At 43.9% G+C, this 18,109-nt stretch overlaps 2 protein-coding genes across 3 annotated transcripts in view; one reads left to right on the plus strand and one right to left on the minus strand.

Annotated features, from left to right (window-relative positions):
* BRAP (BRCA1 associated protein) overlaps nucleotides 1-18,109 on the minus strand; it is a 58,497-nt gene that overhangs the window by 38,141 nt on the left and 2,247 nt on the right. For both annotated transcript variants that reach the window (XM_089489719.1, XM_089489718.1), the window contains one exon: nucleotides 8,501-8,590. In XM_089489719.1, coding sequence (XP_089345845.1) covers nucleotides 8,501-8,579 — 79 coding nt within the window. In that variant the 5' untranslated portion in view covers nucleotides 8,580-8,590. The remainder of the gene's footprint in view (nucleotides 1-8,500; nucleotides 8,591-18,109) is intronic.
* Nucleotides 781-17,441, plus strand: ALDH2 (aldehyde dehydrogenase 2 family member). The gene is made up of 13 exons (XM_089489720.1): nucleotides 781-947; nucleotides 5,103-5,207; nucleotides 7,539-7,679; nucleotides 7,810-7,889; nucleotides 9,626-9,737; nucleotides 9,845-9,973; nucleotides 10,815-10,928; nucleotides 12,773-12,875; nucleotides 14,320-14,504; nucleotides 14,666-14,830; nucleotides 15,361-15,518; nucleotides 15,961-16,075; nucleotides 16,966-17,441. The coding sequence occupies exons 1-13, from the start codon at nucleotides 831-833 to the stop codon at nucleotides 16,996-16,998; spliced, it is 1,557 nt and encodes a 518-aa protein (XP_089345846.1). The 5' UTR covers nucleotides 781-830; the 3' UTR covers nucleotides 16,999-17,441.

Here is an 18,109-nt window from a genome sequence, read left to right on the forward strand (position 1 = left end):
GTATAAATGTCCAAATGTCCTTTGGAACGAGTGGTTTTTCACAACGTACACATTATTAAATCACAAGAAAATCAATGAAGACTCCAGGAATGGAAAGCAGCTCTGTTTTGGGGGTTGTAGTTATAAAAGTCCTCACTGCTAACCCCTTCCTGATGTCAGTACTGTACTGAAGACAGCACAACTGCTAAGGTGGCAACTGTGTTGCCAGCTCTATTTTATAACTGCTGTCTCAGTGTTAAGGGTGGCGAAGAGTTGAATGGGCAGCCCCTTGTAAATACCAAAAACCAAGGCTTCGTAAACACCTTCCTACCACGACAACCGTTCTCCCCACCATCACCGCACTTTGCTTAATGCCTAGCCTGCAGAGATGTGCACCTTTTCAAAATGGAGATGGGCCTAAAGGCTGACTGCATACAAGGGCTGCTCCTGTGCGGTGGAAAGAAAGCCTCTGCAATCCTCCAGCAGCCAAGATGAGAAGGCCTTTTGGCATAAGTGGGGCCTGGTGGAGCAGGCTACCAAAGGTTGGTCCAGGTGCCAGACAAAAGACCATCTAGGCCAGGTGGCAGGTAGAACACTTCAGATTCTAGAGTAATCAAGTTCTGGCAGAAGGTGAACACACACATCTCTAGAGATGGGCAACTCCAGCCACGAGGGGGCGTCTTGACCCGCCCCAAAGCAACCCTGCCTCTTCCCCTCCCCGGGCCTTGCTTGCTATTGGCTGCCCGGGGGAGGAGGCGGGGCCTGGGCCACGCCCTCTGGGAGGAAAAGGAGGAGGAGGCGGCAGGGCAGGCGGCGCTGTCTCTTGGCGAGCGAAAGGCAAAGAGGGCAAAATGTGGCAGGCAGCGCTCCGGAGGGGCCCGAGCCGACTCTCCCTCCTCGCCGGCAGAGCCTTCTCGGCTGCCGCGGTCCCGGCCCCCAACGCCCAGCCCGACATCACTTGCAATAAGGTAACAGGGCGGGGAGGAGTAGCAGAAGGCCTTGCTTGGGACTGGGCTGAAGCTCGGCTCTGGGGAAGAAGAGCCCGCGTTGTTGATCCCGCTTTCATGGCCACGCCTCCAGGCGAGGGCATTCTGGGCATGGGAGTTTGTTGGGGCCCAGAGCGGAGCGGCGCCAACCAAGGCCCTGGAGGCGTGGCCGTGAAAGCGGGATCAACGCGGGTTCTGGGAGACACACAAACACAGCTCCCCGGTTCCAGAGACAGGCAGCCCTTGGGCCCAGCCAGGCCTTCTTCCCTAGCTTCCTGCCCCCAGCTCTGGGCAGCAGTGCCTCTGAGCAGGCGTAGAGGGACAGAGCTGAAGGGGGAAGGTCCTTGCCAGCCCTGCTGAAGCCCAGGTGGGCAGCGTAAGCAAAGGCAGCTATGCCCAGTCTAGGGAACAGGAGGGTCAAAGTTGGGCTGGGGGGGGGGGGGGACGACTCTGTGGTTCGAAAAAGGAACTTTTCCAACTGCTAAGTTTTTAGGCGCACGGTGGAGCCTCTGCTTTGACACTGTCCAGCAATGAAGTGCAAGGAACTGCATATCAGCAACACTGGAGACCGTTGTGTGTCAGTCACACAAACACAAAGGGCAGAGGACTGAAGCAGATGGGCAGAATCCCTAGAAGCACTTTAATCCTTGGTGCCTGCTAGAGTCCTAGAGCCGGAAGGGACTACTAAGGGCCATATAGTCCAACCCCCCTTCTGCCATGCAGGAATACATAGGATCCTGGAGTCGGAAGGGGCTACTAAGGGTCATGGAGTCCAACCCCCCTTCTGCCATGCAGGAACTCACCATCAAAACATTCCCATCCATCCTCAGCTTAAAGACCTCCAAAGAAGGAGACTCTATCACTCTTCCACTGTCTGTCAAACAGCTCTTACTGTCAGGAGGTTCCTTGTAACGTCAAGGTGGAAGCTCCTCCTGGAAACGGGGCTTTTTGTTGGAAAGATCTCAGCTTGGAGTGACAGTGCCTCCCAAACTTTGGTTCTCTAGATGTCTGGGACTTCTGCTCCCAGAATGCCTGACCATTGGCCAAGCTGGCTAGGGCACCTGGGAGTAGAGGCCTCCAACGCCATGAAGAGCAAAGTTTGGGTACCACTGGGGAGGCCTGGCACTCACAGCCCCTTCTCCATGACTTTGAAGGGCAGGGCATGCTATTGGTGGGTGCACAGAAGTAAAGGAATCCTGTCACCCCCTTTGGGACTACTTGAGAAAAAGAAATTTCTAATAATAAGGTTTTGCAGATCCCAGGAGCAGAAATGTAGTTTTCTCCTTTATGAATGAAATAGACTAACCTGGCTATATCTTTGAATGTGCTTACAATGAAGAAACGTTTGGCAAAATGTACGGTCAAAACTAGAAAGGAATGAGCGTGGAGCCATAGCAGCAAACCCTTTGCAAGTGTGAACTCTCTTGAAAGCTCCTACTTACAGGGAGTGTATAGCCTGGACCTGAGCCACCTGCAGGAATTTGAAAAGGAGACCTGAACATTTTTGTTCTTCAAAGACATTACATCTCTGATTTCTTCTATTAGCTGCCCTGATCTTGTTGCGTGGGAGGACCTGGCCCTGCCTCAGAATTTGCTGACAGGGCATTGGAAGGAACCTGTAAGATTGGGTGTTTGCCCATCCTGGGGCTGGGTGAAAAATCCAGCGAGAACACATTTCCCTCTTTGCCAAAAGGAGATTAGGAACGCCATCCGGGCCAGAACAAGTCTGCCTGTCAAACTGGGGCTTATTGATTCTGGATCAAAAAGTCCCCAAAAGAGTGACCACAACACTGCTTTGTGATCTTGGCTTGTTTTAGGCAGCCTGAACAAGAACCTCAGCTCTGAGCTTGACAAAAAACAAGCCCTTGCTGGTTGGCTTCCCTGCTTGTGTGAAAGGAGGAGGAAATGGGCTGTATGCTCTGCTCCAGCTTCCTCACACTGAGTTTTTAAAAGTTTGGTTTGCCTTATTTTGCCATGCAAATGCAGCCACTGTGTCCACCTTCTCTACGTCATGATAAATAGCAATAGCAAATACATTTCTATACCGCTTATCAGTGAACTAGCACTCCCCAAGCGGTTTACAATGTGTAAGCCAAATGTCCCAACAAGCTGGGTGCTCATTTGACCAACTTGTAAAAGGGTGGAAGGCCAGGTGAACCTGGAACGTACAAAGTTCTGGCTGCAGCACCAGCCTTTGACCACTGTGCCACTAGGGCTCTGTGCCACCAGCATGCCCCTCCTTAGCTGCCTTCATTTTTCTGAACTAAAAAGTCTCCAAGAGTTTGGTGGTGGTGGTTTGTTGCTCTGCAGAGCTTGGTAAGGAAAACTCTTGTATCTTGAGGCTGAAAGTGTGATTAATTTCACAAAGGGGATAATTGTGTCATGCTTGGCACTCCTCCCTGACCTTTCTCTTGCAGCCCCACAATGCAAAGGTTTGGCTCTCAAATATGGCAGAGAGATGAAGGGGGGTGATGAACGCTGAACTGCTCAGGACTAAAAAAAAGTAACAGAGCTTGGGAAAGTTCCTTTTTGGGACTGCCACTTCCAGGATCCCCCAGCCAGCATTGGAGATTCTGGCTGTGTTGCAATAAAAAAAAAACACTTTCCCAAATTCTGGAAAATGGCAGGACTTCTTCCTCATTCTCCCTTTTTGGATTGCAATAGTTCAGTCCCCACTGATTTTCTCCTTGGCAGGCCATAGCTCTTGGCAGAGATGAAGAAGAAACAGGCAACAGTGTCCAAATAAACTATTTTCTGTAGAAATAGTAACATATTGGCTGCTGCAAATAGGTGCCAGAAAAACAAAGAGAGAAAATGCAACTTCTGGGCCCATGTCCCAGGATAGGTTGCACAGGAGCCATCGCCAGAGAATGCAAAAAGCAAGGATTTGTCCCCAGGCTGGCAAAGGTCCCTCTTGCTGTTCCACGTTTTCTCTTCTGGGAGGAGGAGGAGCAGCAATTCATCCTTCTTGGGGCCAGATATTTATTTAGAAAAATGTCTAATTTTTTTTTTTAGTTGCATGTTATCTGGAGAGCATGAGATGCTCTGGTGTTGAACTGGGGTTCCTTCCAGAAAAAAGACGATTGTCTTACTTGATACATTGTAGTAAGACTGTCTTCCCTTTTGCTCCCTGTAATCTGTGTTTATGTCATGGAAAATAGCAAGTTCTGCTTTTGCTGGTGGCTTCACTTTCCAGAGCTTTTAATGCAAGGTTTGAAACACTTTCCTTATCCCATCTACTGGGTTTTCTTTTTAACACTGGGGCCAATAATGTCAAGTGCACATCATTACAGAAACAAGAAATATACAAATGTGTCCCCAAATGTGGATGACAGAAGTGGGCTTGTTTCACTGAAGCCACTCACCTTCCTACATCAATTTTCTCCATAGGGACTTGCTTGATGCTATATATGTTTTTGAACATCAAGTGCATATGCACTCTGAACATCTCCTTATAAATCAAATGGTAAAGCTTAAATAGTGGGTGGGACTGCATTCTCTGGATATCGTGCGTCCAGTCACCTTAAAGATCCTAGATGTATGGAGAGATGTATAGTGCACTGGCCTGCTGGTCTACCAAGCTGGAAACTGTGATGGTTGTGCCTGAATGTTCTTGTTTTCTTCTGCCCTTCTCTTCCTCTTTTCCTTTTATGTCATATCTTTTTTGATTGTAAGCTTGAAGGTATGGACACTATCGTCTCTCTTTTTCTCTTTCATTACTGATATGTAAGCTAAGACGCTTTCCAGCTGTAGAGTGGGATATAAATCAGGAATAGGGGACTGGTGCCCCCTCCCCCAGAAAGAAAACCCAGTAGATGGGATAAGATGGCAGGCACTTCCAAAACATCTGGAGGTTCAAAGATTCTCTTATCAATAAAATAGTCCAGTATTCTCTTCATGTGCTGCAGTTAGATGCTTCTGAGGTGCCAAAGCAAAATGGGAAAGCAACAATCTGCCCCTGCGTTTCTGGCACCTAGAATCTGGAAGTATATTGCTTGTGAACGTGAAGCTCCAGTATAGATGTTGACTTCTGAAGGAAGCTGTTTGCCGCTGGTCTTTGTTCTAAAATGGCTGATGCAAACATGAATTTTGGCTTAGCAAACTCCCCAGTCCTTACCGGTGTGTTCTTAATTGCAGATTTTCATCAACAATGAATGGCACGATGCAGTCAGCAAGAAAACTTTCCCTACCGTGAACCCATCAACAGGGGAAGTCATCTGCCAGGTGGCTGAGGGAGACAAGGTACCATCTTGGGGGACTGCAAGTCCCAGTTTGTCTGTATTGGAGAATTTGGAGCAAAGTACCATACACATAAAGAAAGCTTCAGGTGGCTGCCATTGTACAGTCCCAAGGGGAGAATCACACAATCTTCCAGAGGTTGTTAACTTCAGTCACCCAGCATTTCTGATCAGTAGCTGTGCTGGCTGGGGCTGCTGGGACCTGTAGTCCAATATCATCTGGCAACTGATTCCCATGCCTAAATATTGTCAGTGCTGACTGATGATAGTGGTTTGCCAGTTTTTCCTGGCTCTTCCTGGAGAATGAACCTGACACCATACCAAATAAATGAATAAATGCACCGTCACTGCTTTACAGTCCTTCTTTAGCATGACCTGTGACTCGGAGAGCTGCATTCCAAAACTGCTGTCCCTTTTTTGGATCTGAGGTCAGGGTTTCAGTGTCATGCCTTGCTTGCCCATCTGTTACGCTTTTTTGTTGTGCTCAAAATCTAGCATGAGAAGAAATTCTGCAGCACCTCAAAGCTTGCTTATGATGGACCTTTTTGGTCAATCCTAAGAAATCTATTGCCCTTCTATGGCCTTTGGAATCTGTTGTTATGCTTAAGCCTTCTAGAATGAACTTCTAAAAGCCTGCCAGTTTCTATGGATCTTCCTTACACAGATGCACATGCTAAGCGTATGTCCCAAACAAACTTGCCAGTAAAAAATAACTTGAGGGTAACATGCTGGTTTTATCGTCTGCTTCTCTAATCGTTGTTTCCTTACATTATTGTTATAGTTCATATGCTGCCCAGAGAACTTTGGTTCATTGGTATTTTAAAGGTGTATTAAACAACATCTAATTAAAATAGAAATTTCCACCCACTCTGCACCCGCTACACCACAAGTCTATAAAGCAAACATTTGCTAGGCTCCTGCTGGAGGGCTGCCATGCTCAAAGTAAACATTTCCTTGGTCTACCAAGCAACTTTATATGGCTGTGACTTGGCAGCCAGCTAGGGCCATTCTCTTTGATTTCCTAATAGCCTTATCACTGAAAGGGAAACTTGAGGCAGCAGCCAATGGACTGGTAAACAGAAATGATGCAGCAAAAATTGCACAGAAGCTTAAGTATCCACTGTAGGCTGCACCCGAACAAAACCGATTAATAGAGCAATGTTGGACCAGGAAGAGATAGCGAGAGGCGCAACAGAAAATACCAATAGAAAGGAACTACAGTATCAGGTTGCCTATAGGTTAATTCCAAAGTACAGAGTGCCAGTCCATCTATATATTCCCCCATGGAAATTTTTTCACACCGTATATGTTCCACAGCGTTTATGTTTATCCATAGTGGCTTGGGCTGTTATACTTTAGTCAATCATGTTAGATGGGCTAAATACAGGATATGAACTTGTAGCTATTCTTCTATGGAGACAAGCATTGACAAACCCTAGTGCTCAGAGGAACAGATTAATAAATGAACGCATTGCTAAGACTTTTTCTATGTCACAAAATCTCTTGCTTCTCAGTCGTTCACAAGTACTAGTCAAGGCAAAACGTGATAGGTTGCCTGTGACCACAGACTCACATACACCTTTTAGTAAAATCAAACGTTCAGCTTGCTGTAAGTAGTGCAGAGTAAGCGAGTGAAACTAAAGATCCCAGTTCTATCTCAAAGAGTTTAAACTGTTGATATAAAATGGATGAGGTTCAGCTCTGTTTGTGTCCAACCTTAAAAAGTTAGTGGTCTTGCAGATGTTGTCATTCTTGTTAAATATAAGGGAAATAGATACAATTCACTTTACGTTATTACAAACAAACAGATAGCGTAATTGCTTTCTCTTTCCTTTCCTCCTCACATGAAAGCATAATGAAATTGCATTTTAAAAGTAACCTAAGTATGGCATTGCAAAAAAGATGTGTTTTCATTACTTTCTATAGGTACTTTTGTAGGGTGTTTTAGGCATAATTAAAAAGTTTTATCAATCCTAAAAAAGTGATGTAATGAGTGATACAATAAACATTGCAATGACAAGGAATTGCTTTTTTAAAACACTGGAAGGAGCAACGGGGACAAAGCATATTTAAACAGCAACTGTCAAAACACACAAACCACTACACCACACTGATTCCCAGCTTCTACCTAGGTATCCCCTAAACACAGGAGTATATGAAGCTGGCTCATACTAGGCCAGGCTCTTTGTCTTTCTAGTCCAGTGTTGTCTCCTTTGGTTGCCAATGGCTCGCTCAGCTCTTAAGCACTGCCTCATCATTTTTAACTTCTGGTGTTGCTTCCGATGATTTACTAGTTGATGTCTGCTTATTCTGTCCTACCTATGTGTCTTTCCAGGCAGATGTAGACAAGGCTGTGAAGGCAGCCAAAGAGGCCTTTAAGTTTGGATCCCCTTGGAGACGGATGGATGCCTCCCACCGGAGCAAGCTGATCAACCGTCTGGCTGACCTGATTGAGAGAGATCGGGCCTATTTGGCTGTATGTATGCAACGTGCTCCTTGGGGTTTGTTTATCGCCTTTAGAAGCCTTTCACCTGTCCTTGGCTCTTTCACTTCAGGACGATCATGGCGGGAAACCTGGGGATTTGCTAACTTCCGTTTGTTCACAGGCTCTGGAAACACTGGACAACGGCAAGCCGTACGCCATTTCCTATCTGGTGGATCTAGACATGGTTGTCAAAAACCTCCGGTAAAGATTTGTGATTGTTGAACCTGAACCTTTTCCATGAGAGAGATTATGAGACCTCTGGAAGGGTTTTTTTTTTGCAAGGGGGGGGGGTATCCACGCTGCACAAGTCCTGTGGCTACCAATGTGGGTTGTGCAACTGTTTTTCCAATAAGATATGTTTGCCATTTTCTTGTGTCCATTGCTAATTGCTCAAACACTTGTACAGGGTGATTCAAAAAGAAAGGTATAAAACCGAGTAAGAACAGCTTTACTTTTGCACCATTCTTTTTGAGCTGCTCTGTATCTGTCCTTGGGTGTTTTTGAATGACAACTCTCATCAGTGTGAGCCACCATGGCCAACCAGTGGAGATTATGTTGTAGTCCAAAACTACGCATGTGATTTCTTTTTGTTCTTTTAAGCCACTTGCAACAAACAGCTAGACTAAATATTAAGGGATCACCATCATTCTACTGCAGCTAATAAATACAAGATTATGCCTGTCCTTTTTTACCACTGGGGAGCAACACAAACAAATTCGACATGGCTTTCTTTCTTTTCTCTCCTCATTCTCTTTTTCTGTTTCATAAACCCAGAGGTCATACCAACCCCTTAAACAAAAATTGGAACATACCTTTTTTTTCTTCAACAAGAACAGAACTTGTACTGTTACTGTGGAAGTCTCTGATTCTTGATTCTGTGATGGATTTCATCTGAGACAGAACTAGGAACAACAAAACAAAAACAGGTTATTGATTCGGGCCAGGGGAGAGCACAGTACATCCCACCATTTTTGCCTTCAGACCACCCAGAATGTCCTCCTAACATTTTTCTTTTATGTTACTGTTATCCCACTTTTCTCCTGACATACGGTGCAAGGTTCCATGATAAAAAATGGTAACGATTAAATAAGCTACTACATTGAAACATCAGAACTTTAAAACAACGTAAAATCATTTAAAAACATGGCAGTAATGATACAAGTACAACGTAGACACTCAAAGGCCTTACTGCACAGTTAGTTAGTCAATGTGTTGAAATCAAAAGGTCTTTCCCTGCAGACAGCAAGAGAGCAGGCTGTGGGCCAACCTTATCTGCTGTGGGAGAATTCCGCAGGCTGGGAGCAGCCACCAGGAAAGCCCTGTCCTGTGTCCTTACCTTATGTACCCGTGAGAGCAATGGGACTGAAAGAAAGACCTTCCCAAAGACAACTTGGGCATGCTCATATAGGGCTTTCAGACTGTCTGAATCTGGGCCATATTGGGCTTTTAACTGTCATGACGAGCACTTTGTGTTCTGCCCCAAAACAGGCAAGGAAGCTGTTTCAACAAGTTGTATGTTCTCAGGTATAGCTGGTGGGAGCATGGGAAAGGGCTTTCTTCTTAGTGGCTGCCTCTGGTACTTCCTTCCAAGAGAGGCTAGACTGGCCCCCTTCTTTAGGGCAAGTGATGCCTTTTTCGTTTTGGCAGACCTCCGGGGCAAAGGGCATTTCATTGTATTGTCTGTATTCGCAGTTTTTCATTTTTAATGGTCATGCTTTTAATTTCTTGGAATTCTATTGACAGTTTAATTGTATTTTTAACTTTTATACATTATGTACTTTTAGCTATATCTGTTTTAAAAAGGGAGGATATAAATAAATAAAAGAATGGGAGTACCAGTATGTTCCTGCAAAAGAATAGTAGCAATTTAGGCATGGACACCTCTGCAAAAACCACCTGTGTGTCTCTAAATGTATGCAATGTTTCATCCATGTCAGGTACTTCGCAGGCTGGGCAGACAAGTTCCATGGGAAAACTATTCCCATTGATGGAGACTTCTTTACCTATACAAGACACGAGCCTGTAGGAGTTTGTGGGCAGATCATTCCGGTGGGTAAAGCTGTTTTGGAGCAGATATGAAATCCTGTAAGAGCAGAAAATACTGAGTTCTACTGTCTTGCTTAATCTTGTATCTCTTCTTCTCATCTTTATTGTAGTGGAATTTCCCGTTGCTGATGCAGGCGTGGAAGCTTGGCCCAGCACTGGCCACTGGAAATGTGGTGGTGATGAAATTGGCCGAGCAAACTCCCCTGACTGGTTTGTATGTGGCCAGTTTGATCAAAGAGGTGAGAAGACCCAGAGGCTCCTTCTGCTTTTCAAACTCTGGCTCTTTGCTGTTTTGTTTAGAGCAAGTGTGCGCTTCAAATGATTTCTCAGTGGAGCCACAGTTCCCCACCATGCCTGTGCGCACATACCTGAATGGAAGAGTTCTGTTGTTCTGAGTTTTCCAAGCACTTTGGCAAAGTCAGAATCCACCCAGTTCTTTGAGAAAGGCCACAGCCACTTTAAACAGGCTCCAAAATATTTTACTAATCATACATTTTGTATCTTACCTGCCTCTCCCCAAGGCTGTTCGTATGGATTTCAGAGATAACCTTTGACAGTAAAAAATAATGCTGGTCTTAAAAGAGCGGCACTGGCTGTCAGTTCATTTCTAGTCTCAATGTAAGGTCCTGGTGATACATTTAAGGCCCTTAACAACATGGGAAGTCAGTACTTGAATAGTTTCATATATCCAAAATCTGAGGTCTGCTGGAGAGGGCCGCCTCTGTGTCTTATTAGTGAGGGAAGTGCCAAGTAAGAGGACCTGAGAAAGGGTCTTCTCAAGAGTGGTGCCCTCCCCTTGGTGGCCCAACTAGCAACAGTGTTGGTTTCTTTATGGCACTAAGCCATATGAAAGCCTTTGAGTCCCAATTCACTTCAAAATGCACATGATTTTAAATTATTGTAGCTTTTAACATTGTTTTAACTGTTGTCTTGAACATGGGGGAAAATGAAAATTTTGCTTCTACCTTTTCCATGGGCCAGCCTCTCCTTTCTCCATGCTTCTGAAATAAATCCCCCCATGTTTAGTTAAAGGTGTTTTAATTGGAATAATTAACTAATGGCATGTTATCTATTTGACAGGCTGGATTCCCACCAGGTGTGGTGAACATTATTCCAGGCTATGGGCATACCGCAGGCGCTGCCATATCCTCCCACATGGATGTGGATAAAGTTGCATTCACTGGTTCCACAGAGGTAAGGGATGTGTCTCGTCTTCTCCTCCTCTCCATACCTTCAGGGAGGGGTGCAGAACAGCATCAACCAGTTGCTCATTTTTTTAGTTCAAACTTGCCTAAAGCAAAGGTGCTCCTGGACAGACAGCTCCTCATGGCATGAGTTCAAAGGCACTGAGCAACTAGTCTGTCTGTCACTCTTCTATGGATTTTGAGAGGCAAGAAAAGATAAAAGAATCATGAGAGATTTACAAATGAAACACAATGTCATTTTAATCCTTTGTACAATTTGTTGTTTAAGGAAAGGGAGTTTTCAGATAAAAGCTTCGTCTGTAAGTACTCTAAAAATTCAGCTGAGCACTGCAAACATCTCCCTTGAAAGAATACTGCTTTTGGTCACTTTTCCTTTTAAAATTCTCTCAATGTCAGAATTAAAGGATAAAGAAAAACTGCTATCATGGATGTGGCCATAATGGATGTTTAAACAAGGTGCAATAAAAACCAGGAACGGTGAATAATAAACGTTTGGCAACATCTGTCTACAAAGCACTTTAAATATTTAATATCGGGTGAGAGAGGGAAAAGGGAAGGATGGAGGATAATTTGTGGAAATAGAAACATTATTGGGCTTAGTTTTAAAGTCAGCACCAAAATGTAAAGTCCAGTCTATATCCTGAGTAGTGTTGTGGCTATTCCTGTAAGAGCTTTGGCCTCTAAAACTAGGCAGCTAAAAATATTATTTCCCAATAAGATCTCTACTGATCACGACAAAACAAATACCATGTCAGATTTAAAAGCCCCATTTTCAGATGATAAATGGCTTGGAAGAAAAATGGAAGAATAGCTGGTTGTTGCACCTGTATTCAGACAATGGATTCCAACAAGTGTTGTTAAAATACCAAGTGCTTTGAATTCATTTTTCATTTGATCCTTCCTGGGAGTGAGCTTCACCATAGAGGTAGTTGAGTAGATTTTGGTTACCAAGTTGGCTCTATAGATTATTTTCAGATCATCCTGTGGGTCTTTTTCTTTTATGTTTTTACTTGTGGGTTTAGGATGTGGTGCCATCCTCAAGATAAATATTAGTCATAGTAATCCACAGTGATCTGATTTCACTGTACAGTCAGCAGTGTTTGATTGCTATGGACATGTTCTTCCTTGCCACCATAATAGCTGTTCACTTAGGCTACAATCCTAAATCAGAACACTTAAGCTTCATTGAAATTAATGGGCTTTGTTCGCAAGTCAGTGTCTGAATAGTTGCTTTCTTGGGATAGCCAGCATGGCAATTTGAACTGATGAACATTAGTTAAGAAAAGTAACATTTCCAAGATCTGAAATCTGTTTCAAAAGCAGTTATTAGGTTAAGCTGCTGACATATACTTGTGCTGGGTCCTTTACCTTTGAAATGGCAGTTAGTAAAGTACAGTTGTAGTAGGTGTTAGAAGGTGCTGGCTGAGCACTTTGAAACATCACCTACCTCCCAGTTGTCTTTCTTTTCTTTTTCTGTCAGCCATCACTAAGGACAAAGCCAGGAGCCAATTCTATCTTATTCTGGAGCCTGAAGGGAGGAGGGAGACTGGCTGGGCTTTCTTTGTTGGAGGCTTCCAACATTATAACCACTCTCTCCAGCCTATTTACAACAGTTCTGGGGCATTGTGGAAGATCTCAGTGGTTATAAGACTAGTTCCAGCCATCCATGACTGCTTGGAATGATGCTGCTGGGACCACTACCACCAGAGTTTACCAATCTAAGATGGAGGTCCTCCTCAACTCTGGAGCCAGCTTTGCTGCTCCAACTTGGTTTCTGGATAATTGATTGTTCTTCATATCCAATGTTGTTGTCTGTCCTCTCTTGACTTGTAGGTTGGGCACATGATCCAGAAGGCTGCAGCTGAGAGTAATCTGAAGAGAGTGACCCTTGAACTTGGTGGCAAGAGCCCCAACATCATCATGTCGGATGCTGACAGTAAGACTCTGTCTTGGTAGGAACGAAGATTGAGGGAGGAAGTGAGGCTTGCCCCTGCAGTGAGAGGATGGGCTAGCTTCACTCTCCAGCTAGCCCTCTCCACTCCTGGCTAGCAGCTGACCTAGAGAACCTTACCAGGTGCAGGGAGGTGGACAAAATGAAAATGTATCTTTATTGTTTCATATGAAGTACTAGAATCTCTTCACATGCTCACAATGGAGAATGCATGATAGCACTGGTAGAAATAGTCATGCCTTAGCTGGCCTTTATTGTCAGTCTGTTTTGTGGTCATTATAGTCGGACTTGGAAATCTCCAGCCAAAAATTAATGACAAAATCACTGTGATAAGGAATTGTTCCCTGGCCAATTCAAAGACAGCCAGAAATCTTTTCATCCACTCTGCTTTGTCTTGTGCCTCTTCTTCCTCGGCCTTCACCTGAGCCAAGTAACTAGCACCACACATTGAACTACAGTGGATATCTATAACCGTTGCTATTATAATCTGCCCTTAGTAAACAGGTGGAACTAGGCAAAGTAACTGTGAGAGCAGGGCTCATGGGCTGTATTACTGAGCTAGGCTTCTAATTGTTACTATCATTAGTTACTATCCATGTAAAGTATGGGAGGTAGATTTAGGTTAAATATTTACCAAAAAATGTCCTAACTGCAAATAGAGGACTTGTTACAGAACCTTTATACCAGCAGTTTTGTTATGGCGTAAGATTTTATGGCTCTAGAGTTCACTCCATAAAATCCATGCAGTGTTATTCTCACTTGGCAAGGGGGTGAGTGGGAATGAGAGAGATTATGTTCTTGCTTGGGTATACTCAGGTACCTGATACTGTTAGAGAGAGAGAGATTGGATAAGATGACCCAACACGTCATTTCCAACTTGGATTCTGTGAAATCTAGAAGGAAGTTGTTCAGCTCAATTTCCATACACACTATAAATCAAGTTAGTTCCAAAAAAGATAATGTAACTTTAGTATCTAAAATAGCATAGCAGTGAACCAAAAACATGGCAAAAAATGTACACCGTGATATCTAGAGAGTGCATGGGGGGGGGGGGATTTTAAGGGGGAAATGAATCACACACTGCCATAGGAGGGGATAGCTTTGGGGCACTGTGTGTAGCCCAGGGGCCACACTTACTCCCATTAGACTATTATCCAGAGCTTGGGAAAGTTACTTTTTTTGTATAACAACTCTCAGAATTTTTGTGGTTATAGGAGTTGTAATCTTCAAATCATTTCAAGCTCTGCTGTTATCCACAGGCCAGATAAAGATGCTGCTCCATCAGGGTACTGCTGGTCCAGGAATAAAGATAGGAAGCAAATTTTGCACAGGGAACAGAAACTGTAGTGATAATTCTTACCTATTCACATTGGTAAAGAAATCTACATTTCAGATCATCTAACTTGGCTGGCTTCCTTTTCTCTCCTAGTGGACTGGGCTGTCGAGCAAGCTCATTTTGCCTTATTCTTCAACCAAGGACAGTGCTGCTGTGCTGGATCTCGGACATATGTTCAGGAAGATATATATCATGAGTTTGTGGAGAGGAGTGTGGAAAGAGCCAAATCCAGAGTGGTGGGAAACCCATTTGACTTCAAAACAGAACAGGGACCTCAGGTGGGAGCAAACATTTCTGCTGTTTGATAAAAGGCAGGTGTCTGCATCTGTCTGGAAAATTACTGTTCACAAGGGCACATACACCTTCTCACAGCAGAAGTCTTATGGCTTCTTCCAAGACATCTCAAATTGATTTGAGACCATTCTGTTGGTTCTTTCAGGTAGATGAGACTCAATATAAGAAGATCCTTGGCTACATTAGTACTGGGAAAAAGGAAGGAGCCAAACTGCTCTGTGGAGGTAATCCTGCTGCAGACAAGGGCTACTTTATCCAGCCAACTATCTTTGGAGAAGTGCAGGATGACATGACCATCGCCAGAGAGGAGGTGAGGAAGATAACTGGCTGCCATACTTGTCAAACTGCAGCTTTCATCATTCTACTTGATGTCTCCTCATTCTTAGGCCTGTTACAGACTGCCCAAATAAAGCTGCTTCGGGTCTCTTTGGAGGTATGCTATTTAAATGATGCATGGGTCCTAAGAGTCCGGAGGCCGCGCCAAAGCCACACTCCATTCCTAAGCACTGGAGTGCAGCTTTGGTGCAGCTTCCGGATTCTTAGGATGCATGTATCATTTAAACAGCAAACCTCCAAAGAGACCCGAAACAGCTTTATTCTGGCAGTCTGTAACAGGCCTTAGTTTCTTTCCTATGTTGGTCCCTGTTCCCACATTAAGACAGTTAAGACTGAGCTGTTCAAGTGTGTAGTCATTCCTCTTCTCAGAATATGCACTTGTTCTGTTCAATTTGTAACGTACCTTTACATGCCTTTGGGTACTAGCATTGCAGAGAATGCAACTAATTAGACTCTGAAATAAATGGGAAACTTCTGTTTCATATGCTTGCTTCTCTCTTCCAGATATTTGGGCCAGTCATGCAGATCTTAAAGTTCAAAACCATTGAGGAAGTCATCCACAGAGCAAACGAAACCAAATATGGCTTGGCAGCAGCAGTCTTCACAAAAGATATTGACAAAGCAAACTACATTTCCCAAGGGTTGCGTGCTGGAACTGTCTGGTATGCTGCTAAATGTGGGGGAGTGATGGGGGATCAAATCCTTGGGAGGGTGTAATAGCTTAGTGGGAGAATGCACTTTGTATAAAACAGGTCACAGGATTAAGCACCAGCAGCTCCAGATAGAGCTGGGAAATATCCTTGTCTTGAAACCAGAGGTGGGCAAAGTGTGGCCCACAGGACCCCAAAGTGTATCCTGGACGACCCTCAGAAGTTCCTCAAAGCCTCCAGAATCCCATCAAGAGTCTTACTTTTGTTCAGGGTGATTTGCAGATGATTTTGTTTTTGCCTCAATTCCCAGGATCTCTTAGGCAGCCTGGTTACAGGCTAATTTGAGGTTTTTGAGTTGTATTGGCAATAAGAATATGATTTCCTGAGTGCTTATAAAATGGAATAAATCACACAGGAAAGAAGCAGTGTTTCTAACCCCTGTTGTCTGTTACAGGGTAAACTGTTACAACGTGTTTGGCTGTCAGGCACCATTTGGTGGGTATAAAGCATCTGGACAAGGTCGTGAGGGGGGAGAATATGGTCTGGCACCATACATGGAAGTGAAAACAGTGAGTAGCTGTAATCCCCTATCCTTCCCTCCTTGCCTTTAACTTTATGAATCTGTTGCTCTGCATGTCGCCTGTATCCTTGTCCCACCATCCATCTTGTTTTACATGTTGTAGTAAAGCAGGGGTAGGCAAAAATTTTATGGCCCTAGGCTGTCCATTTTTTAAAAGATAAATTCTCCACAACTGCCCCCAAAAGCTCTCTAGGAGGGCACGAGAGGCATTTCACCACATTTTGGGAACTTCGTGGGCCATTTTAGACCCAGGAAGGGCTTTTTTTTAAAATCAAGACATTAACAGGAAAAGAGAAGATGGTGAAGACCACCAAACAACAAAGTGAATTTCCCAAATGTATGGAGGAATTGATGGCTTTTCATGTTGCTCGGAACATATTATATTATTGCATTAGTCTTCTTAATTCAACCACTGATTTGCCAACCATCAGTCAAATGTAGTGGGAGCTAACTGTGGTTTAGATGGCAAGTCATGCCACCATTTATGTGGTTTCCTTTTTTTCCAGGTTTTGTGTTGGAGAATTTCCAAACACTACCAAATTATAGCACCCTCTGAGGAGGGAGCAACATCTCAAATCACAGTGTGTTAATTTATGTGTAACATTGGACCAGTTTTCCCAAGCTACATTGCAAGCCAGCTTCAAGATATAGGTCCAAAACACACTGCAGAAATAATCCGGTTTGAGACTGCTTTAACCATCCTGGCTCATTACCACTAGATTATGATCAGACCAAAGTTTCAGTAGCACTTCAACCTTATCTATTTCCCTTAACATTATTAGCATTTGAGGGATTAAGTTGAAACAGATTGTCTCATAGCAAAAGGAAAATTGGAAGGTCCTGCAAACTGCAAAAACTAATAAACCATCTTCTTTCTAGGTAACTATCAAAGTCCCGCAGAAAAATTCTTAAGGAACATGCGCCTGCTTTGATTATCTGAAACCATCTTTATAAAGTTTCTGGTGCTTGATAGCAGAATTTAACAGAAATCAACCACCTTCATGAAGCAAATCTGGACCTCTCCAAACAACCTGAAAATCAAATGTAACTTACATTCAAGAAAGAAAAAAAAACTGTGCTTGCCTGCTTATATTTTACTTACCAGTAGCTTTTTTTTCTACATCAGACACTTCTGTACATTAACATTTCATATATGAAGATCTGATTAAGTTCTCTAATATTCATCCTGGCCCTATGAAGAAAATCTCTCTCTCTCTCTGTGTGGTATGGTACCAATTTATGGTAATTTCCACTTCTTTCTACATGTAACATCCACAAAAATATCTCTTTATATAAATGAGAACTCCAAAATGTGCTACTTATTTTGACTATTAAATGCTATGAAGGCAATTTCACATGTTGGTGTTTGTTAACACGATTGCTTACCATTTTTGTTAACTCTGTACCCATCCTTCCTTGTTGTAGTAATTGGTAGGGCCAGCATGGCACAATGGTTTAAGTGCTGGACTATGATTCTGGAGACCACAATCTGAATCCCCACTTAGCCATGGATACCCACTGGGTGATCCTGCCCAAGTCACACTCTCTCAGCCTCAGAAGAAGGCAATGGCAAACCTCCTGTGAAGACACCTGGCCAAGAAAACGCTAGGAGAGGGTTGCCATAAAGTGGTGATGCCCTCTCCTTGAGTGTTTAATGTCTTTTGGCCTATCCTAGATTGCTACTTGGACTGTTAGAAAGCCTTTTTCTGCTCAAAGTAGAAACTTGCAGGCTTTTATCATCCAGAAACCTGTGCTCTATTGGAAAACATCAGCTGGCCCTGGACTGGGCTGCAATAACCACTCTAAGTCAAGCCAAGGACCAATTCGTAGCCAAGGACTATAGCATTAGGTAGGGTGAAACAGCAGTCTCAGGGAACAGGCGTTGAGGGGAAGGGGGAATGGCAGCAAGGTATTGGAGGACAAACCTCACATGGTCTTCCCTGTTCTGTCCAAAGTAGCATTTTGCCCAAGAGACCCCTGTACCATCAGCAGTATCAAAATTCAAATCTGATCAGTTTCTATA

This window comes from Sceloporus occidentalis, unplaced genomic scaffold, assembly GCF_023333645.1.
Source record: "Sceloporus occidentalis isolate IW3139 unplaced genomic scaffold, rSceOcc1.0.p SCAF_41, whole genome shotgun sequence".
Taxonomy (NCBI): Eukaryota; Metazoa; Chordata; class Lepidosauria; order Squamata; family Phrynosomatidae; genus Sceloporus; species Sceloporus occidentalis.